This window comes from Pelodiscus sinensis, chromosome Z (genome assembly GCF_052426305.1).
Source record: "Pelodiscus sinensis isolate ZL-2025 chromosome Z, ASM5242630v1, whole genome shotgun sequence".
NCBI lineage: Eukaryota > Metazoa > Chordata > Testudines > Trionychidae > Pelodiscus > Pelodiscus sinensis.
The window spans coordinates 36,442,579-36,467,898 of NC_143085.1; the positions used below are offsets into that span (position 1 = coordinate 36,442,579).

A 25,320-nucleotide genomic window follows, 5' to 3' on the forward strand; every position below is an offset into this window, starting at 1 on the left:
GCACTGCAGATTTGTTGTAATTGCTGGTGTCTTTCTGGAGAAAAATTGGATAATGTGCTGTATTGAATTTACAGGACTAACTCAGTGAAAAATACAAAGTATAAATATATGCTCTGGTGGTGGCTTTAATGAACCACTGCACAACTGGAATTAATGCAGTTAATTCAGGAAGGCATGTTTAGAGTGTGTGTGTGTTTCTCTCTCTCTTTCTTTGATTTCATGTGGATTAAGAACCAGCCTGAACTTGTATGAATATTTGGTCTTTACTGACCAAAGTGTAGTCCGTTGACTCCAGTAGGATATACTGGTGTGAGTAAGAGTTTGCAAAAAAGCCCCTATATTATCAAGTCTTTGCTAAAAAATATAAATCAGATAATGGACATTGGAGCAGTTTCAGGGAAACTCATGTGAATATTTATTCCTCATGTAAATGGATTCACATAGTGTCTTGGATGTGGGAATGAGGGTTGGTGCAAGTCATACTCTACAGGGAGCAGGTAACGTAGTTATTACCAATTCTGTCTACGAAAGATAAAAAAGGATTGAAAAATAAATCATGCAGCGTGTTTGCTGCTGTCCTGTTTTCCTTTTGTATCCTCTAGGGGCCAAGATGACTGGCGTGGAATGTGTGGAAGGAATGGCTTCTGGTCTCTATGAAGAACTGTTTGCTGCTCTTGTGTCTCTGATCAACAGGTATTGAATGTTCGTAGGCCAGGCAATTAAGAGAACAAACAAACACATCTCCCCTGGGCTAGAATGTATATATGCACAAGAATAATTCATGTCCATTATGTTTGTCTTGTATCTCCCCCCATCTCTGACACTAATAAAGAGAAATCTTTGCTGAATGCACTCAGAAGAGATGCACGTGGCCTGTAGCCCCTGGTTGCTGCAGAAAGGATACCTGAAGAATATCTCAGTAAAAGAAGGAAGTAGTCAGAAAGTCTAAGAATGAATGTGTGAAAGGACCCTACCGTGTGGTCAATAGATTGTTCAGTACATCACCAGCCTGGTGCGTTTAGCTGGCTGGTGACAGAGAAGCAGGTGGAAAGTCTCCTGGTATGCCGTGTAGCAGCTTCTTGCTCAAGGCAGGTTTTGATTCCTTTGCATGCAGGATGTTCTATAGCTGGGGTTGGAGTGATAGAAGATAGTGCCTGGGCATCATGGCATTACTTAGTGGCAATTACAGCCCCATGCTCCAGCCACATGACAGGACAAACATTCAGTTGCCACTCAGCCAGCCAGCAATACATAGCTCCTTCCCATCCTGCCATCAGCCAGGATGACTGTCAAACAGATTGCTCCTGCAGCCAGGCTCTGCGAAAAGGTGGGGGACAAATTCCTGCGGCCTGGAGCCTTGACAAAGTTGGCCACGCAGGCTGTCCTTTCTCTTTGCCACATGAGGGATGCAGCTGCAGTGCTTGTTCAGATCGCAGCTTTGGCCAGGATCTCCTCCAAAGGGAAAGATGCCAACCCCCTGACCAGATGCACCTGGTCAACTGACTGGATTATTGCCAGGAGCTGATCCTCCAGCAACAGCTGGGCGTCTAAATTCTTTCCTGAATTGTGAACCCTGGTAACTAAAGATGGACACACTTCTTCATGGAAAGAGATCTGCCATCTCCTCCTAGGAGCAAAAGTCCTACTACAAGTCATTGGAACTCTTTCCCCTGAGTGCTTTCAGAAATCCCAATCTTAGTCCTGAATTTTCAGAAGGGCTCAGCACCAGCAACTGGGATTTAGTGTGTAGGAAACTCCAGCCAAAAGAGTCACCCTGGGCAGTACTGAGAACTGAGTGTTTTGGCAGATCTGCTGTCCATGGTGAATACAGAGCCCTTAAAACTCCAGCACGGAGCTCTATTGCAACTCCATCCCTTAGTGTGTAGGAAGCTGCAAGGCCAGGCAGTGAGTAGAAGGGATGTTTCGATAGGCTAGGGAGCTCCCCAAACATTCAGAGATTTCTCTGATTCATATTTGGACGTTTTGGGTTTTCTAAGTTCTTTCTTCTGCTCCCCAGGCTGTGAGTGGTATGGATCAGCCTAACACTCACTTCCAATTACTTGCGAAAACAAGGGTGCCACAGGTTGTTTTCGCAGATACAGATGAACATAGCTCCCCTCTGAGACTTTTACTTGTATTTTTCATTGTGCATTGTGGTGGTTGGTGGGAGTCTAGGGCATGGACCCCAGGAACCTGTTTTGTTAGCTGCTGTGCTACTTCTGTGCAACCTCGCTCTTCTTTTCAACTTACTCTCTGTTACTAGTTTTGCAGTCAGTCAGCTGTGTTTCCTGATTCTCTTTCTTTTTCAAAGCATTCTTCATAAGCGTGGGTGGAAAGAACCCCTTTTCTCAGTGCTACAGGAGATCAGCTTTGCCTTCACACTCCTGTGATGCCTCCAGATGCTCTTTTATGAATTCCTCTTTTTAGATTGTTTGTCCATTTTCAGCTATATTGTGTTCTTTCTATTTTACAACCATTGATTTTATTAAAACTGAAAGTACAAGTTGTCGTGGTCATAAACCATGGCTTACAGAACAGACTGTTTTACAAGTGATAGGAAACTAAAATTAAGAAGTTACCAGCTTGCCTTCTAAGCCTTCCTATTCCTGTAGAAGGGAAATCTCCTTTTCGGTCATGTTTATGTGCGTTTTTTAGGAGCCCAAGGATGGCACTCAGATGAGATTAGTTCTGTTTTTTTCTATCCAGTGTGCATCTTGGAGAATGGAATGTCCAGTTAGCACAGTTTTTGCTGAGATGAAGTATTCCTCACAGTCAGATGGGCCAGTTCCCCTAGTTAGTTTCACTTTGTTTTATTTCCCTGTAGACCGCGTAGTCACTATAAAGACTGGGGCACTGTGGCGTGGAGAACTGACTTGTTTACTTATGAATAATGGCTGTGAATTTGAAGGATTGAAATCAAGGGCATTAATATGTACAGAGTCATAAACTGGTTTGGGAATCAAAGACAGCCACATAGATTGCCTGATATGAGTCATTCCCTAATGAAAAGTGTGATGTGAGCTAGCTCTCAGGAATTACAGAAGTGTCTATTCAAACTTAATTACTGGACATTTAATCATCCTGTTGGGGTAGTCTGATGTCTGGTGCGTCTAACATTTGTAATGGTGCCCTCTGTCCTGAAAACCCTGACTGCAAAATCCCAACTTTTCTCACTTGGTTCTCAGCGGTGATGCAGCAGCTGCTATAGAATGAAGAACTGGTTCCTGTTTTATTTTTATTTTTTTTTCATCCTCGTGTAAATCAGGGCCAGCTCCAGTGAAGACAATAGAGAAAAGGATCAGGCCACCGTGGCCTCTTTGTTTTTAATCCATTTCATTGCATTTATACCTCAAGCTATCAAATTCAGCATCTAGATTCAATCCTATGACTGGAAATATCCCATATGGTTTCTTCTGGTTTATTGCAGCCTGTCCAAAGATGATTCTCCGCGATCTCATGGAAGAGCAAAATGCTGCAGGCTGTTTTAAAATCTTGAATAATGAAGCATTAGCCCAAAGAACGTGTCTTGTATTACTCTGTTCCCTTTAACATTCGTTTTATTTCTCTGGTTGTTATTTTAAAATCAGCTCATCAAAGCCTTTTGAAACATTCCAACAAAAATACAGTATGTCACAGTGGAAAACATGTTTTTCTATTCAGTCAAGAACATTTTTCTGACTCCCACTGAGTTGATGGGGTCTCGGGAACTTAATTTGCTTTCAACTTGTACTCACAATTTCAGACTCACAGGACATGTCCGTGGTGCTTGGCAAGGATGGTGATAGGAAATTCTTTAGGTGAATTCTAAATATACTTTTGTTTCTTCCTGTAAACGGGTACAAATCAATGAAGTTCCATAGAATCATGGAATCATTGAGTCAGAGACATCAGGAGGTCATCTAATCCAGCCCCCTACTCAAAGCAGGACCAATCCTACTGAGTCTCAGGGCTTTCTCAAGCCAGGATTTTAAAAGATTCCACCCCCTCCCTAGGGAACCCTTCCAATGCTTCACTACCCTCCTAGGGAAATAGTTTTTCCTAATATCTATCCTAGACCTCCCCCACTGTAACTTGAGGCCATTGCTCCTTGTTCTGCCGTCTGTCACTACTGAGAACAGCCTCTCTCCATCCGGGAAGTTGAAGGCTGCTATCAAATCCCCCCTCACTCATCTCTTCTGCAGACTAAACAAACCCAGATCCCTCAGCCTCTCCTCATAAGTCAGAATGCTAATGCCTGGCATCTCTCCATTCCAATTATTTTCAGCAAATCTTTTCTGCTGGCATTTGCCATTTGAAGCAGAGCAGCATAACTCAACCTTTTCAGATGTAGATATTTTTAAAAATCACGGTGCTTTCTCTAGGTCCCGTTCCCATTAGTATTTTTATCTGAAGTATTTGGCATGGATAGAAGCAAAGCTTGGAAGAAGTTGCTGGAAATAAAGCTCCTCTCATAGTGACCTGCAGTATGGCTCTTCCTCAGAACATATAGGCTGTACATTGCCTCACACCCTTTATTTTCCTACAATCGGTATTTTGGAACTTAAAACTATCATTGACATAGTCCATATGTTGATCAATTAACCATCCTGACGATAACTCTGCCACCGAAAATTAAGCTCCACATGTCAAATTCGGTGCCTAAGAAGAGGTACCACGTCGCATCATCAATGAAATGTTTATTAGTCCAGGTTAGGAATAAGCTAGTCCAGATTTTCTGATCAAGACTGGAAGCAGTACCCAGTAATGAATAAAACAAGGAGGACTTAGCTAAAGTTCAGACACTAAAGGGCAGGAAAATACCAGTATCTATGTGGCTTTTAGTACTCTGTTTTTTAAATTCACAAACCCATGCCAACCAACAAAGCACTGTTCAGATAGTAAATGTGTTATAATTATTGTTCAGGGTCATAGGACTGTTATGATTAAAAATGCTTCCTGAAATGATTATTTACATGAGGAAGGAATCATTACATTTGGGCAAGGGAAATAATTTCAGTTAACCAAATAGGACTCAGATATGTTCTTATCTAAAGCTTCTATGCTATTTTTACCTCATTCTCTCAGGTCTTTCTCATCCAGTCACCTCTCCATGGCTTCCATCATGGTGGTAGATGCCCCTGGTTTCCACAACCCTCGACACCAGAAGAAGGAGCGAGCTGCTACTTTTGAGGAGCTTTGTCACAATTATGTGCATGAGCGGCTGCAGGCTCTCTTCTACAAGAGAACATTCGTGTCTGAGCTGGAGCGGTACAGGGAGGTGAGACCCCTGATCTGGGATCTGAACTGCTGTTCCACTTGTGGCATGTTGGCCAGAGGGCTCATGGCTCTTTAAACACTGGCTTTTAATGAGAAGAGTAACTGCTAAAGCATCCTGAATGGAGACTGAAGTCCTCATCCATGTCTCCATTCCTCCTTGTTCATGTGTTACTCCTCCTCATAGAATCATAGAACCATAGAGCTGGAAGAGACCTCAGAAGGTCATCAAGTCCAGCCCCCTGCTCTAGGCAGGACCAGTTCCAACTAAATCAACCCAGCCAGGGCTTTGTCAAGCCGAGACTTAAACACCTCTAGGGATGGAGACTCCACTACTTCCCTAGGTGACCCATTCCAGTGCTTCACCACCCTCCTAGTGAAATAGTTTTTCCTAATATCCAACCTGGACCTCTCCCACCACAACTTGAGACCATTGCTCCTTGTTCTGCCATCTGTCACCACTGAGAACAGCCTCTCTCCATCTTCTTTGGAACCTCCCTTCAGGAAGTTGAAGGCTGCTATCAAATCCCCCCTCACTCTTCGCTTCTGCAGACTAAACAAACCCAAGTCCCTCAGCCTCTCCTCATAAGTCATATGCTCCAGCCCCCTAATCATTTTGGTTGCTCTCTGCTGGACCCTCTCCAATGTGTCCACATCCTTTTTGTAGTGGGGGGCCCAGAACTGGACACAACACTCCAGATGCGGCCTCACCAAAGCCGAATAAAGGGGAACGATGACATGAACAAGCAAGCAAGCAGCCATGTGTGGTCTCCAACTCCCAACAGAAATCCCATTAGCGTTCATCATTGGCTTCAGTTTCCCTTTGAGGAGCTTTGTCACATGGATGGCTGTTTGAAGAGGCTGTTAGTGACAAAATTGAGCAGTGCGATATCCCAGATAGAGAAGAGAAAATGTTCAATTATCTAAGAAACAAGTTGATGTAAACCCCACAATTGCAGCAAGTCAAAAATGAACCTATATTTTAATCTCTAAGGGCATGTCCACACTAGAGAGAATATCAACCCTCTGTAGGTTGATTTTCTGGTGTTTGATTTAGCGGGTCTTACACAGACCCATAAATCGAACACTGAGGGCAGCCCCTGCTGGCATCCAGCACTCATTCTGCAGGGAGTAATGGAAGCGTGTGCTCCCATCAGCCTCCCACTGTGTAGACGCTGCCATGCCTTGGTTTAAGGTAAGCTGACTCCAGCTACACATTTTGTTTGAGTGACATGCCTCCCTCACAAAGCTCAGGCACAGTTTGTCTTGATATCAGTCCAGATAAACTGGTTCCAGCTCAATGTGCCGGTCCCACACCTAAACCTGCAGTGAGCTGCCTGGCTAAAATACCATGGAAAGTCGTTAAAACGGTGGATTATATGGAACACGCCCTATTCGTCTGCTGCTGGGGCAAGGAGCCACTTAACTCATGGCAGCCCTGAGCGAGAAACAGTTACATTAGCTGCACAATGTCAAAGCATGTGTGTAAAATGATGCTTTTCAGAAGCGCTAAAAAGCCCATTGGGGAGTGGCACACTCCAGTGATGTAGCACGAGGAAGAAGCTGTCAGTAATGAATGGCTGGCTCCTATCTATGTGGGGCAGTGAGGCTAAGAAAGTGAACAGCTGTAGAATCAGCCACCTGATAATATGGGGAGGGAGGAGTTTGACTTAGAACTCTCAGCACTGAGAGGAAAGCTAAATAAAAACAACAGACAGCCTGCAAGCGGCACATTAAATAATTGATTGTTTTCAGGCTGCTTCTTTGTTAAGTCCTGCTTTATCATCACATCCATTATTTATGCCACGTGTCTGACATTCACCAAACCACTGCAGACACCTTTTGAGCATCCTCCTCCTGACAGAATTACCCAGTGACGTCAGCTGCGTCGGTGCAAGTGCAAAGCAGTTCAAAGGTGTCTGTTACGGGCGCTTTCATCCTGCCGACTTCAGGCTGTCACTCAGCAACTGGGGATAAGGAGCAGACACAGCTTTTTTTCTTTCAAGTTTATTTCCTCTTAGATTTCAAATGTCAGCTCCCTAATGAAGCAAATGTCTCACTAATGTTTTCCAGGAGAATGTTGAGGTGCCGTGTGAGCTGCCAGAGCTCTCTCCCATGGCCACGGTGTCTGTCATCGAGCAGAACTCCTCACAGGTAACACGGCTGGGAAGCAATGGCTAGGGCTGCTTGCTCTCTGTCCATCTCCATGCCGGCAGGTGCTGGGAAAGCTGCCGGCTGTGGCTCTTGTGTTCCATGAGCATGAGTCTTCCTTTCTCAGTGGAATAAGGGTTTTCCTGAAGTAGTGCATGCAACAGGATGTGCTGGCATGGGGGTTACAGGAACAGAATGCTGACTGGTGGGGCTGTAGCAAAGGCTGCAGATAACACACCTAATATGTCCTGGTATATTCCCTGCGGGTGTTTTTTTTTAAGCTCTGTTATGCTAGGGAAGGGCCAAACAATAGCTACAAAGAAAGAAGTATCTGGTTGTCCCTAAAGCACACAAAGCATGGGCAGCAGCAGTTCCATTTTCTCCACGCACATGACCTGATCCATGCTCCTCAGCCCTCACCTGGATGGACACCATGGTCAAACCTCACAGGGGACTGCAGTCTCTCTGGGCCATTCCATGGGTGTTCCGTGAAGATAGGATGGGGGGGAGGGAGAGGAGGCAAGTCCCGCCCTCATCCGCGCCCCTTCTTTTGAGGTCCCACTCCCCACAAGGGGAGGGGATGAAGGCAGGCAGGCGTGCAGCTCCAAAGCACAGGGAGGGCAGGCAGCACGCAGCCCGATCCTCCCTGATCTTGGAGCATGGAGAGGGCGAGTGCTGGGGGCAGCAACACTCTGTCCCCAGAAGGTCTATAGTAGGTGCTCTGGGGGGTAGAGTGTGGACGGGGCCAGGCTGGAGGTTTGGGAAGGCAGAGTCTTCCCTCGCCTAGGATACCTGCCACCCATGGGCCATTCAGTTGTTGGCCTGAGACAGCACATGGAGTGAGCAGAGGGATCATTAGTGCCTAGTGAGTTTTTAGGCTATAGATACCTAATCCCAACTCATTTCCCACACATGATGGAAGAGCCCTCACTAGAGTGCAATATCATATATAGCATGGCTAACCTGCATCTAATCTGGATGGGTGATCTAGAAGTGAAAGGTTCAATATCCCATCTATGACTATAGTCCACGGCACCAGCCTGTGAGTGTGTGGTGTTATCTGTGATTTGCAATCCTGCAGGCCGGAGAACGTGCATACAGAAGAGTCACCACGACAGCGGAGGGACATGCATGTTTGTGGGATTTGTTTGTGTGCCTGGAACTCAACTGTAAGGCAATTCAATGTAGTACCCCAGCTAAACTGCAGCCCTGTACCTCCAAAGGTGCTGAAGTTTGCATTCCAGTGCGAAAGCTTTGGGAAGGAGCTTTTCCACTGGGATTTCCCCGTGCATGCCAGGCAGAGTTTGCATTTCTAGGCTGGGAGACATCCGCATGCCCTGTAGCTGTGTGCAGGCAGAGTGGGATTTTATCTAGTTCTTTGCTACGGCTGGCCATACAGAACATTGTAAAAAGATTTTGAGACTTAAAGCCAGCATCTGGGAACGTTTCCGTTGACAAGACCTTATGCCAGTGGGCGCTGCGAGTGTCCAGGAAAACTGCACCTGGTGCTTGCACAGCAGACAGATGCATTGTAATTCTACTGCATCTGATAGGTCTGTGTGTCCCTCTCCTGGCCAATACTAGATGTCCCCCATTCACAAGGGTTCTTTCCGGTTCAAGTTTATATTACTCAGGGACTCAGGTTTGCTCCCTGGGAGCCTGTCCCACAGCTCTTTCAGGCCTTGGGCCTCTCTGATACACATGAGTAGTTTCAGCAAAGGCAAGAGAGTTATAGCAGAGACAGTGGTGGCTGAGTCGGAACCAGGAAGTCTTTCGTGTTCTTGGCCCTAAAGTTTTCCCTTGTCATTTAATTCTGTTACTCAGCAAAGGAAATGGCATGAAACTAATTCATCTCTGTCCTGGGTACTGACAACCTTCAAATCAAGAGGATTCTCTACCTTCTGGCCTCGGAATGTAAAACCTTCCCCCCCGTCAGAAAAAGTAATCACCCCAGGGCTGCTCTGCTGCCTGCAGAACCGGCAGCCCTGAGGAGAGGTAGGGGGAGGGACAGTGGTGGCAAGAGTGAGGAGTAAGCCAGGCAGCTTTATCTTCATAGTCTCATGAAGCATGCACAGCTGGCCGAGCTTGCATTCCTGCTTGCTCCAGATGTTCTGATGGGTTGTTTCATTCTGCCAGTTGCATGTGCCGCCTGGGGGCCAGGCAGAAGACCCCAAGGGCTTGCTCTGGATCCTGGATGAGGAGGTTTTGATCCCAGGCTCCAGCGACAGCGTCGTGCTCGACCGACTGTGCTCGTACTTTGCCAAGAAGGGCGCAGAGAGCGAAGGTGAGAGTGAAGGGGGGTCTGCTTGTAAAGCCTGCAGAGAGGTGAAGGGTGCTGCCCCTTTGGCAGGGAAAGCAATCAAATACCTCAGTGCATTTCTCTCTGCTTTGGAACTGGAGGTGGTGATCAGGTTTGGGCGGCAAAGGACCAGGACCAGCCTGAGTGTGTCTCTGTTGGCGACTGCCAGCAAATGTGACTCTCCGTATTTTATCTGTGGAAGCACCACTGTTGAGCCAGGGGGACACTCTGGTTCATGTTACCTTATTTTCACTAAAGACCAGCCCAGGGTACACACACTTATTGCTTGTATTAAATGCCACTGTTGAATCACATGGAAAAGGGATTTAACCTGATCACACACACACAACCATTCACTCATAAGCAAACAAACCCTGTCTTGCTTTTGCTTAAAGTTACCAGTCTGTTGCTCACATTAATTCACTGGCCAGGCAAGTTGAAGCCCAGGAATGGGGGCTTCTCTTGGTCCAGACCAATGCTCCAACCTTAACAAGATGAGACCCGGAGATTCATGCAAGACATCCCATCTTTTATAGGACTTTTCTCACATTCAAGTCTATACATTTTGTTGCATCAGTTCTTTGCCATCCATTCTGTTTAACATCTGTTTATTTAGCAGGTGTGCTTTATTATGACATCAGTATGTTGGTGGTTTCTTCCCAGTGTCATTTCAAGGCTGCCTTGTTTGTAAAGGGATGCTTGCCCTTAACACTCCAAGGCCGTCCATAATGTCCTACATTGATACGCTTTGTTTGGGCCTCAATTTATGGTGCCTTGACGCCTCTGAGTCTTCCAGCCCCTTCTCTCCTTTCTTCCACTATATGGACTCTGAAACTGCTGGGTCTACAAGTTGTTACCTCTCCGAATAGTCACATTGTACACTCATTCACCCCTCCACCCGCACCCCAGGAACTACACAATCATTTCACACATGGGAAAAGGGATACAATTGTCCATACAAAAGATATCAATCTACTTCCAATACAAAGCCTCTGCTAGTACAAACTTTCAATCATTCATCATATTTCTTTACAGAACACCACCTGTATTCTAATTACTCCTAAGAACAACAGTGTGATCATGCTGAATCACAAGGATCCTTCTGATCTCCTTCTCACATAATGGAAGGTTACAAAACTTGCATTCCCATTATACTGAAACTTACATTTACATTGTACCGTATTGAGTGGAAGCTGTAAACAACAATTCAGTGGGTGTTCCATGCAGTACACCCTTCCCCCGTCCTGTCAGCTTCCTGCCAGATCTTTGGGCATTTGGCGTCAGAGGGTATGTCTACACTACAGCACTAATTCAAACTAACTTAATTCAAATTAGTTAATTTGAAATAAGCTAATTTGAATTAGTGCATCTAGACCTAAAAACTAGTTCAAATTAGTGTTTTGCTAATTCGAACTAGCATGTCCACACTGAGTGGACCCTGAACCGAAGTTAAGGGTGGCTGGAAGCAGTGCCGGCAGGGCATCAGGTTAGGACTTAGAGTGTGGAGCTGCTGCCTCAGGCTAGCCGAGGGCTGCGCTTAAAGGGACCCGACTCCCACCCCGGACAGACAGTTCTCAGGGTTCCCCGCTTCCTTGTCTAACTCGATGAGGGACAGCAAAGCAGTCCTGTCTTGGAGTGCTCTGAGTGCCCACACTCGGCACATCACAGCACTCGGCCATCAGCCCGGCTGCACTTGCTGCAGGCTGCCATCCGGTGGGGTCAGTCAGGGGGCTCTCAGGATCCAGGAGGCCCTGCAGGAGAGCTTCCACCCTGAGGAGCCTGCAGAGCCACCCCAGTCCTCCCCATTGGGGGCTCATGCCCCATTCCTCCCTCACCTCCTTCCACTTACCCCTCCCTAGCCCCCCTTCCTGATATAAAAAATAAAGAACACGTGTTCAAAAATAGAACCGCCAGCCTGGTCCCGGGAAGAGGGGGAGGGCTGGGTGGCAGTGGGTAGCTGGCTCATGCTGTGCCAGGTGCAGGGTCTGCTGGCTGTGTGCTGGCAGGGTCATAAGCACTGTAGCCAGTCTGTGGCCCTTTAAGGGCTCTGGGGCTGGGAGGGGGGCAGAAGAGTTTTCCTGGTTTGGCCCAGAGTGGCCACCAGGGAAAGCTGGGAAGGCCTAGCCTCCCACTAGTTCAAATTAAGGGGCTACACAGCCCTTAATTCGAACTACTTAATTCAAACTAGGCGATAGTCCTCGTAGAATAAGGTTTACCTAGTTCGAATTAAGCGCTCCGCTAGTTCGAATTAAATTCAAACTAGCGGTTTGTATGTGTAGCCCCTATTAAAGTTAATTCAAACTAACGGCTGTTAGTTCGAATTAACTTTGTAGTGTAGACATACCCAGATTGTATCCTTAAGGTAGCACTGGGAGGAACAGAGGTCTCTGAGCCTTTGTTCATTCATTCTAGTCTTTCTCCAGTAGGTGCTGTAGGGGCTTCTCGCTGTGTTTGATCTAGCTTCCTTTGCAGCTCCTGATTACGATTAACAGCAACCAAAGGTCCAAATATTTACAAAGGAGGGTGTAATAGGGGGAACCACAGAAATGCTGATAGACCTACTGAACTAGCAAAGCAAACTTCCGTGAGTGGAAACTCTCTGTTTTATGTTGGGGGTGGGGTTTGCAGTTTTGTGGGGCCATAAAGTGGTCCTGAAAGCCTATGAAGCAACAGAGATAGCATTTGGGACTCAACATATGACCTCTGAATACTATGCTGCCTTGCCCAGGCCTAGGCACAATAGAGATGATGGGCTGGATACGACCTGCCAAGCCACCAGATCCAGCCCACCAATGCAGCAGGGAACCTCAGGCAGGCTGCCTGCTTGCCCCGCCCTCACATGCCGCTAAGAAAAGCAGTTGCCGGGCCATTTGTGTTCCACCCACTGTGAGCAGGGGCAGAGACTACTTGCACAGTTCCTGCCCCAGCACAATCCCATTGGCCAGTTTCTGGCCTATGGAAGTTGCCTGTTTAAAGGACAGGCAGAGTGTAAAGCATCCCTTCCCTCAGGCTCTTATTTAGACATGCACATATTCCTTGCAACCTATGCAGGAGTGGGGCAGGTAGGGAGCCTGCCTGAAACCTGCTGGGCTGCTGGCTGGGAGTCACCCAGGTAAGTCTCCCAGCTACCGCCTGCCTGTGGCACCCAAGGCCCTTCCTCCCCCCAACTCACTGCCACCCCACATAACTCAAAACCTACCTCCTGAACTGATATCCCCTCCCAGATCCTGTACCCCAATCCTCTGCCCCAGGTCACAACCCAAACCCCTGCATCTCCTCCTGCACCCTAGTTTTGTGCCCCAAGTCATAAGTGCCTCCTTCACCCAAACTCCCAGACCCCACACCTCCTCCTGCACCTAATCCCTTACTCCAAAATCCCTTCTGTATCCAACTTGCATCCCAGACCCTGTGTATCCCCTGTTAATAGCATGGAAGAGTGCAGCCCTCGACCGTTTTCCAAATTCTTGGAGTGGTTCCCCATTAAAACTTATTACCCACCCCTGGGCTAGCCTAACATCTCCTCCATACATGGGAGCCAAGACTCTCTATCGCTGTGGTCAGCCTGCTTGCCAGCCAGCTGTGTGATTCCTGGTGCTCTCCAGTGGATAGGGGCTAGAATGGCTTGGCTTTAATGGGAACTCCTGGTTATGAAGCATGTACAGTATTTGCTTTTGCATTGAATAAATCCTCAGCCATGCAACTGGAGATAAAATTTTGTGTACAGTGCCATCCAAGTGCATTTATTCTCATCTGTGGATGCTTTGCTATTTGCTTCAAGGGCAGCTGGAGCAGTCAAATAAAATGACTAAGGTCTGTGTCCAAGGGATGGTGCAGCTAAAGGAAAGCCAGTTTCAGACCTAGTATCCAAATGATTTCTGGGTAGTGTTCAGGACATCAGTAGTCACCCATCTAACATGACAGTCATGCAGTGTGAGACAGTCCAGCCGTGCTAAACCAGACTAGACTGAAAATGTCCCCAAATTCTCATCTTGTAAAACTCCCCAGGTCAATGAGGGTAGAAGAGTTTGTGGCAAATACCGACAGCTCCAAGAAAATAGCAAGCACATTAGAGACTAACAAAAATATATATGGGATCAAGATATTTAGGATCAGGAGTTCTCTTGGGTAAAACCCACTTCATCAGATGAGCTTTACCCACGAAAGCTATTGAGTTAATACATTTGTTAGTCTCCAAGGTGCCACCGGACTACTCATTGTTTTTAAAGTTGCAGACGAACACGACTCCCCCTCTGAGACTTTTTACCATCCAAAAAAGTAGTTCCATAGGTTAGCTGGTCCTCTGACAGCACCTCTGAAAGGGGGACAAAGAAGTTCTTACTCTCAGTAGTATTTCAGGCCTCACTCCAAAATAACTTAACACCCAGGAAGCAAACTTAAATCTATAGAGCCAGAGCTTCCACTGGTGTGTGTGGACATTAAAGTTGGAAGAGCTGGGCTGACTCACATGAGTGAGGAGCTGGCCCATAGACACCGTCATCTCTGCAGTATGCAAGGCTTAACGAACTGCTGCTAACCCCAATGACCCCTCATAATGGCCTTATATGTAAATGTGCAGGATACAGCGTTTATAAATAGACAGGAGTCTGGCGTCTGTCCAGGCAACAAACCTGAGACTGTGGCATCTCTACCTTCCTGTCTGTTGGCTTGATCAGGGCCACAAGGACAACAGGGACAGTGCCTGGCATGCTATGCCCGAAGGAAAAGCAGCAGCATTCTGGGAAGGAGAATGGCTGAGTTCTTCCAGGCTGCTTTTATAGCTCTGTTGTTTGCCAGAAGGCAGCAGAATTGCACCCTGTGATAGGCCAATGTGGTGTCTATTGAAGTATGTTACTTGTAATTGTGCATCCATATGACACTGCACTTTGCCAGTCTGGCTAGTGTCACTGCTGGGCCAGGGGGCAGGACAAAGTTTCCATTCCATGGTCAGCGTGTGAATGTACATCCTGCAGAGATGGTCTCTGCACCTGCTTTTCTTGGACAGGTACAGCTTATGGCACATAAAGGAGGTGCAACCAAAGAGATTAGCCAGAAGGAATGCTGCTAGATCAGGGCCACTCGTCCCGAGGGTATCTTCTTATATTGGGCTATCCCGTATTTGTGCTAATGGGCCCAGCCCCGTTCCTGTTAACTGGATTATAGCTTCCTGTCTAGGCAACTTTGCTAACTTCACCCCACTGACCTTGAATAACCTCTGTTTGTTGGTGTATCGATATTCCAGAGGAAGGCGTCCTTCGCAAATGTGAGCAGATGCTGCAGTGTGAGATCTTCCACCAGCTGGGCAAAGACCCCGTTCGTTACGACCTGACTGGCTGGATGAATAAAGCCAAGCTGAACTTGTCAGCCCAGAATGCCATTCAAGTCCTGCAGCAATCCCAAATGTAAGTGCCAGGCACAGACGGCCTGGGCAGTGTGCAGCAGAGAAACAAGGCACCTGGTGAAGTGGTAAATCAGAGCCAGGAAGCAGAGCATGCTCACGGTGCACTTTGTCACTACAGCACTTTGTCTCACCAATAAACTTTGCCAAGGAGAACTGCTCCAGGGATAACATCTGTCCTTAATGAGACAAAGAGCTTTCTCTGGGATTAGAACCTATTGTACTTGTTCCTGGGGCTAAAGGCACATTAACAGAAGCAGGAAATGCTGCATGTGTTTTTCCTCCCATCTTTTATTAAGCCTAAGAGAAGATGATGAAGCTAAAAACACTTTTATGTGTATTTTGGAACCAACTGAGGGTCATAAAGCACCAGGACAATGGGATGTGCCTGGAATGCGATTGTTTCTCATAAGGGAGGGCTCTGGTCTCAGGGTCACTTATACTGTATAATGATCACAGGGGGGCAGCAAGGGGCCAGGATGGAGACTGGGACAGTGATAACCCCATTGGGGCAGCAGGGGGCAGGGGTGGAGAAAGGGACAGATATCTGCTATATATTTGAGAGAGTTGGTCTGTTTGTGTCTGTCTGTCTGTCCCCAAGCCAGGGGACATGCACCCTGTCCCAGGGTTTGTCCACTGCAGGGACCCTGGAGAGGTGCTTCTCACCTCACCCTAAGCTGCTGCAGTGAGAGAGGTCTGGGGTTGCCCTCTCTCCCTGGGGCAGTCTTCACACTGAACCCTTTATCTCCAACCCCGCCCCCCAGAACCATGATTGAAACGAAGACAAACAAAACGTATTTGAGTTAAGGACCTAAGCAATGCTGGGTATATCTTCTAGTATTTTATATTTATTATTCAGAACATTCCAGGTTCTGCTGCCCTCACTCAGGCAATGTTCCCACTGGTCTTTGGCCCAATATGAGCACCCACGCTGGGATTTCGGTACCCAATGAAATTCAATAGGACTTGGGAATCTAACTCTCTTTGGCCCCTTTGAAAGCTCCAACCCAAATCTCCACTGAGAGGTGAGGTCTTTAGTGTCTTTAGCAGTAATTTCAAAGGGCAAACGTCCGCTCCAGGAATGGATAGTGGTCTCCCTGTCTGCTCCTGACCAAGGGCGATTGATTCTCAGTTGACTCTCGCGCTATTCAGTCCCCTCTAGATTCCTAGAACATCTCTAGACTCCTTGGGGCACCAGGAATTACTCCTTACGCACAGGGCTGCATTGCACCAAGTGGCACGTGGTGAACACCAGTCCTTCTCTCTCGGAACCGATGGTATTTGCGTTGTTTCCTCTAGAAGCTTGGTACTCTCAATTGAATGTAATCAGATAATTATTCATGTCTTTAACCTGCTATTAACCCCCGTCTGCTTGTTGTGTTGGGGTTCATTTCAGAGAGGAGATTAATAGCCATTAGCCAAATTGGGTAGAAAAAGAGATTAATTGAAAGTATGCGGGGCCTTCTGTGAACGGGGCCCGCTGTCCACAAGCAGGTCTGTCCTAGGTCGGCCGTGTTCCATGGGAGCCCTAGATGGGCCACTATTGCTACATTCCTGCGATCTTATTTATCAGCCCCCTTGTGACCTTGGCTGACTTATTTCCTTGTTTCATTTTTTAAGAGATGCTCTGAAGAAGCTGTTTCTGCCTCGGTCCAAAATGCTCCTTATTTGCCGATCAGTGGCAGGTCTGGAGGGGCACTCCCAGCAGGCTTTGCAGCGCACGGGTTGCGTGAGGAAGACGTTCGCCAGCAGCTTTGCAGCAGTGAAGAAGAGATCTGTGTGTGCTCAGATCAAACTTCAGATGGTGAGTGACAGAGATTTGGTGCTCTCACATAGGTTAAGGGGTGGGTCAAGGTGCCTTTAGAACAGGGGTGGGTGATAATTTTTGGCTGGGGGCCACTTCAAAGTTTTGACATGCCACCTGGCTGCCTGGAAGGGGCAGGGCCTAAACCAGAAGGGGCGGGGCCAGGATGCTTCTGGGCTACCCCATCCACACACCATAATTTGTCTGGGGGTTGGGGAGCCACTTTGCCCCCCCTTCCCACTAGGTACCCACATCACTTGTGCTGCGCCTTGCCGCATACTCCTCACAGGGCGGGGGTTGGGTGGGAGGAGTCTTTGGGCCAATCAGGGCCTAGGAATAGGGAAGCACTCGAACCCTCCTCCCGCCCTGTGAGGAGTGTGTAGCACTTTGATGTGCCATACGCTCCTCGCAGGGCCGGGAGAGGGAGGGAGGAGGAAACATTCTGCTCTGCTTTCGCCCCCAGGCCAAACAGGGCTTGGGGGTGGGGGAGCGCATGATGTCTCCTCCCTGCCCTGCGAGCAGCACGTAGTTCTTTGAAGTGCAGCGTGCTCCTCTCAGGATGGGAGGAAGTTTCATGCGCTTCCCTCCCAAGGCCCTAATTGGCTTGGGGGCAGGGGAGTGACAGGGTCTCCGCAGGCCAGATCAACCCGCTTGGTGGTCCAAATCCAGCCCACAGAGGCCCTTTTGCCCGCCCCTGCTTTAGAACATCGGGCACATGGCTGTTTCTATCTGGATGCCTTGGTGGGATCTCTGTCTCTGTGGTACTGGGCATTGTGCAAACACCATAACTCAAGTTGCTGACAATCTAATCAAGCACCAACACCGATTTGGTGCCATTTTTCTCCATTGGCTACTTCCGTTTCCAACAGCTAATTATTTAAAGCCACTCCTTGTGTGTGGCTGAAAAGCCCCTCAGCAGGTGGAAAGGGAATTCTTGTTTTCCGTTACTTCAGCCCCCACCTCAGATGAATCTCATTTAGCTTTTATTGCTACCACAGGATGCGCTGACAAATCTGGTCAAACGGTCCCAGATACACTTTGTCCATTGTCTCGTTCCAAGAGCGGGAGTGGATGGCACAGATGGGAAGCCACCCTGCCTCACAGGAGAAGCAGAGCTCACTTTGGACGTACCAACCCTGAGAGTTCAGTTGTCTGGAGCCCAGCTATTAGATGCATTACGTCTGTACAGGATCGGTACGGCAAGCCTACACTGTGTGGTAGCTCTGAATTTTTTAGCCTGTGTTTCCTTAGCTCTAGACTTGCAGATACTAATACATGGAAGGCTACTAAATGACTAGCTCCTCATGCCTTCTCCTGACTAGCCACTTCTCAAGGTACAAAACCGTGGGAAGGAGGCGGATTTGCCATGGTTCCTAGCTCCTTCACCCCAGACTGAGGTTCCCCAGGACCCCTTCACCTCCAAGTGTGGTGCTGCCTACTCAGGAGCTGCAGTCCCCTACAGAGCTGAGGAAAGCTCTTGCATATATTTGACATGGGCACCTTGTAAACGAGTTCACATTAGCACAGAGTGTAGGTTTGGCTGAATGAAGGCAGGTTGTACTGCAGTAGTACCTAGAAGCTCCTCTGACTCTGGGGCCCTGTTGTGTTGGTGGTTGTACACACACCTAGAAAGAAACAGTCAAGGGAGTGTGAGTTTACAGTGAAACAGATGAGGCTGACAAAATGGGGGAGAAAGACCCTTCGGTCAGTCCCCATACAGCAGGAGCGAGGTATGGAGAGATTCAGAGACTTGCAGAGCGCAGGATCAAACGCAGCTCCCCTGAATCCAGGTGCAGGACATTAACCGTGAGTTGTGCTGTTCTCCCCCCGCTGCTCCACCATGCACCCCAGGTACGCCGCTGCTCCCTCCTTACCCAGCTCAGGAGGAGAAGAATTTTCTCTCAGTGTTTTGTGTTCCTCAGAGGTCTATAGCATCATCCCTGTTCTAATTCATGTATTAGCTAATGTGCAGCATCCCCCTCTGAAGTCTGTATCCGACTCCTCTCTGTCTCTTCCAGGTTACGCAGATCGCATGGTGCTGACTCAGTTCCGACACCGGTTCCAGGTGCTGGCTCAGCCAGCGATGAAGAAATTCACGTCAGCATATGAGATACCGCATGAGAATAAGGTGTGTGGCCTGCTCACAGGGTGTTGCGGGGAGGGAGGGCAGGGAGAGACCAGTAGCCAGATCCATTCTCATGCAGCATTCAGCCAACCATGAGGTTGAAAAATGAGTCAGGTTGGAGTTCTTGTTTGTCTTCTGGTTTTTCAGCCTTCTGTCTGCAATCGCGAACCCCTTCAGCTTTCTCTCTGCAGCCACCAGGGCTCAGAACTGGCTTTTGTGACCCAGATGAAAACTGAGATTCTCAAATAATCACTTGACTGCAGGAGCTGGGGCTGTAGAAAAACACAAACTACTGAGTATACAGTCACAAGAGCTGGCAGCAATGCAAGTGGCAGGCCATGGAGCTGCAGAGCCAGCTCGCGTGGTGTTCAGGCTAGCAGCTGTCAGAGCCCAGCCTTAACAAAGAAAACTTGTGGAGGCTGCATTTGGGCTAGGGATGGCTTCCCTGGGGCACTGCTGATTTTGATAAACAGTGGGCAGGCTTGCGAAGGCACCACCATTCATCTGTGAGTGGCCTCTGAACCAGCCATGGGTTTTGCCAAAGTATTCATCCCCCAAGCACAAGACATTCTCATTTCCCCCTGCTGTTCTCAGCAGAGGACTAATCACAGGGGGCATGTCTACACTACCACCCTAGTTCGAACTAGGGTGGTAGTGTAGACATACCCAGGGAGAAGAGATGTGTTTGTGCTCCAACATCTATGCATGCTGTGCCAGGCTCTCATATTTCACAAGGTGCAAGGCAGAGACCTGGATTAAACTGCCCTCACTGGTTTGTGGAGGGCAGCTCTATATTCCCCTTGGCTTTGTCCCTGCCTTTTGTTGACAGATTCCAGCGACCTGAGTACTTTAGCAATGTGAGCAGCAGCAAGGACCCTGGCTGGCGTGAGTGTATCTCCTCAGCAGCACTGGGTTTTCACATTCACAACAGACAATCTGAATCCTGGCTGCACTAGCAGCATTTAACTTGCTTGTTGCACAGTGGAGAAGCCATGGAGAAACCAGCTTGGAGATGAAGCTTGCTTTGTTCCTCCTTACATACCAGAGAACTGTATATACTGATTTAAAAGCCCAGCTTGTTGAGGGCCGGTCAGGGCCATATTCTGCAGTGCTCTGGGTTGCAGTTCTCTGGCAGTGTCACTTTATTTTGTGCCACTACTTCCATGTGCTCCGTGGAAGGCAAAACGAGTGGGTGGGTGGTCTCAGCTTATATCTAGCCCCAGTTTCAGCAAACAGCATCAGTGCAGAGTGGGCAAAGCAAAGTTCACAGTAGCAGCTGCTTCAGGGGGTAGCCGAGTTAGTCTGTTACAGAAAAAAAACAACAAATGGTCTGGTAGCACTTTATAGACTAACAAAACATGTAGATGGGATCATGAGCTTTTGTGGGCACAGCCAGAAATAAACTTCAAGGCAGGGAACCCCTGAGTGCAGAGGGACTTGTTTTGTTAGCCCTCTGCCAAAAGGCTGGTGACATTTGCCTTTGCAGAGACCCACAACGGGCTCACAGTTTGTACTGACAGAGCCATGAAAACAAGAGGTGCATAAGCTCCATAGAGGTCATACCTCGTCTATCCATCTCCCCAGCCTGGCCTGTGCAGGAGAGCTGCCTTAACTGACCGTAGCACTGCCTGCCTCTTTAGTGTGGTGACAAATCACCTCAGATTCCCGTTTTCCCTGCAGTGAGGAGCCTTACCACTCTGAATGACACCTTTTCCCTCTGCCTTCACCCAGCAGAGAGGGAGAGGTGTTGCCTGTGGTTTGGGCAGAGACAGTGCCATAGGTTCCCTCCAGTGGGTGGGTATCTGAGAAGAAGATAAAGTAGGGTTTACAGAAGGGAAGCTGGATAATTTAATCATCAACATCTCTCTCTCTCTCTGTTTCCTCTCATGAAAGGCCATGTCAGTCATTCACCCACTTGTCCTTTGCATGGCTCATACTTCACCAAGGCTACGTCTATACTGTACCTCTTGCGCAAAAACGGCTGCTCATTACTTATGCAAATGAAGCACGGCAATATTCCATGCCGTGCTTCATTTGCATATGCTTTTCCACAAGAAGGCTACAGAATAGACATAGCAGAAGACACTTCTGTGTCCAACAGTTTCATGGGTGTTTATGGATGAGGCAGGGCAAGGGTGTGATGGAGAATATCTAAAACAAGGTCAATAAAAGCTGCAGAAAAGTTTGACACTGGGTGCCAAATTGCCTTAGGAGCCTATGAAAATTCCAGCTCCAGCCAACTCCTTCCCTTCCCCTGAGAAGTGTGAAAGAAGGAGGATGCTTACGAGTAAAGCCTACTGGTTTATTTGCTTGCAGATTTCATTTGCTTCCACATAGACCTGCAGTGAAAATGGGGAGGCGAGGGAATGTAACTTGTTATGAAAAGGCTGATAAATATTCAATGTCTGGAAAAGCTGATCGGAGATGAATTATACATGAACATGTGCTCCGCTCTGCAAACTGTCAGTGTGCAAAGTCAGTTAAGACCTTAGGATTTAATCAGACAAGTTTGATATCCGAAAAAGGTCAATATTGTTATTAGATGCCGTAAGAAGACAGAGGCTGCTGAGTCAGCAGTGCATAAGCAGAGGATTAGAAAAATTCACCCTGTGTGGTGCTGGCCGAAATGACGTTGTGTTATAGGAAGTCTGCATAAAGCTGCATTTAGCTGCATTAACCCAGCCACTAGCACAGATGCGATGTTTTTCTTGGTTCTTGTGTTCAGCATACACACACACTCTCTCTGTAGGACCCAGTCCTTCACACACTGAAGATAATGGGAGTAGTATTGTTGATTCACAGAGTGCAGCATTGGGCCTTAGGAGTATAACATGTGTTTTCTGATCCATCTCTAAAATCTTGGCAACTCCAAGCAAATTGGAAAAGAAGTTTTGTTGAAATTTTTGGCAAATGGAAATGTTAAAAATGTTTGGGTTTGGTTGGATTTTTAGTTGGATATTTTTTTAACTAAGGAAATTTTAAACTAATAATCAGTAGTTCAATTTTTTTTAACCCATTTCTCTATCAAAACAATCTGGCAAAACCAGCACAAATTTGCAGAACATTTGGGGGACATAGAATCTGCGCTTTTCTCTGCAAAAGATGTTTTGTACAAACATTGTTCAGCCTTACCTCTTGTTCAGTATTCACTGAGCCCTAGGGTATTGATTTTCATGCACAGTTACCCCCGTGCAGTCTCTGCCCCTCATTACCCAATGCTGCTTTCATTATTATTATTGTTATTTGTTTGTATTTGTTTTACCTCCAAGACACCTTGAAGACACGTGCTAGGCTGGGTGCCTGTTGTGCTTGGTATAGTACAGACACAGCCTCTGGCTCAAAGCGCTGACAGTCTTAGGGTATGTCTACACTACCCTCCTAGTTCGAACTAGGAGGGTAATGTAGGCATACCGCACTTGCAAATGAAGCCCGGGATTTGAATTTCCCGGGCTTCATTTGCATAAGCGGGGAGCCGCCATTTTTAAAACCCCACTGGTTCGAACCCCGTGCAGCGCGGCTACACGGGGCACGAACTAGGTAGTTCGAACTAGGCTTCCTAGTTCGAACTACCGTTACTCCTCGTGAAGCCTAGTTCGAACTACCTAGTTCGTGCCCCGTGTAGCCGCGCTACGGGGTTCAAACCAGCGGGGTTTTAAAAATGGCGGCTCCCCGCTTATGCAAATGAAGCCTGGGAAATTCAAATCCCGGGCTTCATTTGCAAGTGCGGTATGCCTACATTACCCCGCTAGTTCGAACTAGCGGGGTAGTGTAGACATACCCTTAGAGATTCTGACTCATGTATTTGGCCCCAGTTAATAATCACTTAAAAGTCACTTGTGAGCACAGCTCGAAATACAAAAATTTCTCATGCCCCCAAACATTCTAGTCCTGACATCTTGGAATGTAGCAAGGTTGTGTTTGCTGTATATGTCCCCGGTCTCCGTGTGTGACCCAGGTCAGATACCGCATTGGTAGCCACATTTCAATGATGCTTCATTCCGTTTTAGAGTGGGCCTAAGGAGGAAGAAGAATCAAGGATGTGTACATCAGAGACTCACCCAGTACACTTAGAAGCTAGCACCAGAGAAAATGTGCATTCTTGCTTTCCTTGTAGATTTTGTACATCCTGGCTCCACATGGCAATTTGCATTGTTGCATATTGAGAAATGAATAATATGCATTACATAGTAGGTCTGACATCCTCCCGGAAAGCTTATGTCAGGCTTTCATGGGCAAATCTGCTTAGCTTTTCACAGAAGTCAATATAGATAGATCAAAGCAACCCATATTTAACAAAACTCCTTGCTGGAATGGATTTGTTAGACTTTGACACATTGGCCTAACAAATCTAGGCTCTCACACACACATACAGGCATGTGTGAACACTCACATATACACTAGGTCGATAAGATGCTCTCATTTTTTATAAGTGAAAGAAAAATGGGACTTACAGTAGTCTCACATAAATCTGCAAAAGATGTGTCAGTTCAGTTTTGATATGAAATCTTCAGTGATGTAAGATAATATTTTTGCCAGCTATACTAGAGAAGAGGTATTCGAAATACAAGATGTGTTATGACTGATGACAACGGGCGTCACTGAGAATTAGCCAAGGTTTTATATCAGTAAGAACTGTGGAAGCTGCTTGAAATACTAATCAGTTCAGCAATACTAGAACCTGCTTTGTCCTCACCCACAACGATTTCCAGTTTGGGACAATTTATATCTTCAAGTCAGCGGCACAGCCATGTATACCCGCAGAGCCCCACAATGTGCCAACATCTTCATGGCTGACCTTGAACAATGTTTCCTCAGCTCTTGTCCCCAGCACCCTTGCTCTACTTACGCTTCATTGATGACATCTTCTTCATATGGACCCGGGAAGAAGACCCGGGAAGAATTCCACAGGGATTTCAACAATTTCCACCCCACCATCAACCTTAGCCGGGAACAGTCCACACACGAGATCCACTTCCTTCACACTACAGTACAATTACACAATGGACACATTTCCACCACCTTATATTGGAAACCTACTGACTCTTACGCTTACCTACATGCCTATAGCTTCCATCCAAGACACATTTCCCAATCGGTTGTTTACAGCCAGGCTAAGATACAACCAGATTTACTCCAATCCCACAGACGGAGACAAGCACCTACAGGATCTATATAGAGAATTCTTAAAACTGAAATACCCCCCCAGGAAAGTGAAAAAACTGACAGCCAGATAAGTACCCAGACATCAGCTTCTTCAAGACAGGCCCAACAAAGAAAACGACAGAAGACCACTTGTCATCCCCTACAGCCACCAACTTAAACCCCTCAAGTGCATTATCAGCCATCTACAACCCATCCTGGAAAATGACCTCTCCCTCTCACAGGCCTAGGGCGACATGCCAATCCTTGCTGACAGACAACCCCCTAACCTCAGATATATTCTTTCTAGCAACCAGGCAGCACACCTCCATTGTACTCATCCAGGAATCAATCCTGGTGCCAACTCTGTCCACACATCTATACAACCAACATCATCGCAGGACCTAACCACATAAGCCACCATATTGGAGGCTCATACAACTGCACATCCGTCAGTGTGATCTATACCATAAAGTGCCAGCAACGCCCCTCTGCCAAGTATATTGGCCAGATTGGACGGTCTCTATGATGAAAGATATTGGACACAAATCAGATATTCGGAAAGGTTACACACAGAAACCTGCCAGGCAACATTCTCACTTGCCCACGCACTCATTAATGGATCTCAAAGTTTCCATATTATTGTAAGCCAATTAAAAAAATCAGCTTGAAAGGGAAGTTTGCGGAGCTTAATTTCATTTACAATTTTGATATCTACAATAGAGGTTTAAACAAAGACCTTAACTGGAAAGCCCACTACATTCCATGTCCTAATGATATAGAATGCCAAACACCACATACTTAAGAATACTTAGAACTTTCTCTATCAGCTTCATTTAGCATGAAAACATAAGAAACATAAGAAAGACCAGACTGGGTCAGATCAAAGGTCCATCTAGCTCAGTATCCTGTCTGCTATCAGTGACAAATGCCAGATGCCCCAGAAGGAGGGAACCCAACAGGTAATCCTCATATGATACCTCTCCTGTCATCCATTTCCAGACAAACAAAGGCTAGAGACACCATTCCAACCCATCCTGGCTAATAGCCATTGATGGACCTAATCTCCATGAATCTATCTCTTTTTTGAACCCTGTTAAAGTCCTAGACTTCAGTACATCCTCTGGCAAGGAGTTCCACAGGTTGACTATGCG

General features: G+C 47.1%; 1 protein-coding gene across 5 annotated transcripts in view; it reads left to right on the forward strand.

The window, feature by feature from the left end:
- MYO18B (myosin XVIIIB) overlaps positions 1-25,320 on the forward strand; it is a 248,737-nt gene that overhangs the window by 78,159 nt on the left and 145,258 nt on the right. For all 5 annotated transcript variants that reach the window (XM_075898877.2, XM_075898879.2, XM_075898880.2 and 2 more), the window contains 8 exons: positions 603-693; positions 5,065-5,257; positions 7,327-7,407; positions 9,541-9,688; positions 14,943-15,102; positions 16,719-16,902; positions 17,901-18,096; positions 18,921-19,030. In XM_075898877.2, coding sequence (XP_075754992.2) covers positions 603-693; positions 5,065-5,257; positions 7,327-7,407; positions 9,541-9,688; positions 14,943-15,102; positions 16,719-16,902; positions 17,901-18,096; positions 18,921-19,030 — 1,163 coding nt within the window. The remainder of the gene's footprint in view (positions 1-602; positions 694-5,064; positions 5,258-7,326; positions 7,408-9,540; positions 9,689-14,942; positions 15,103-16,718; positions 16,903-17,900; positions 18,097-18,920; positions 19,031-25,320) is intronic.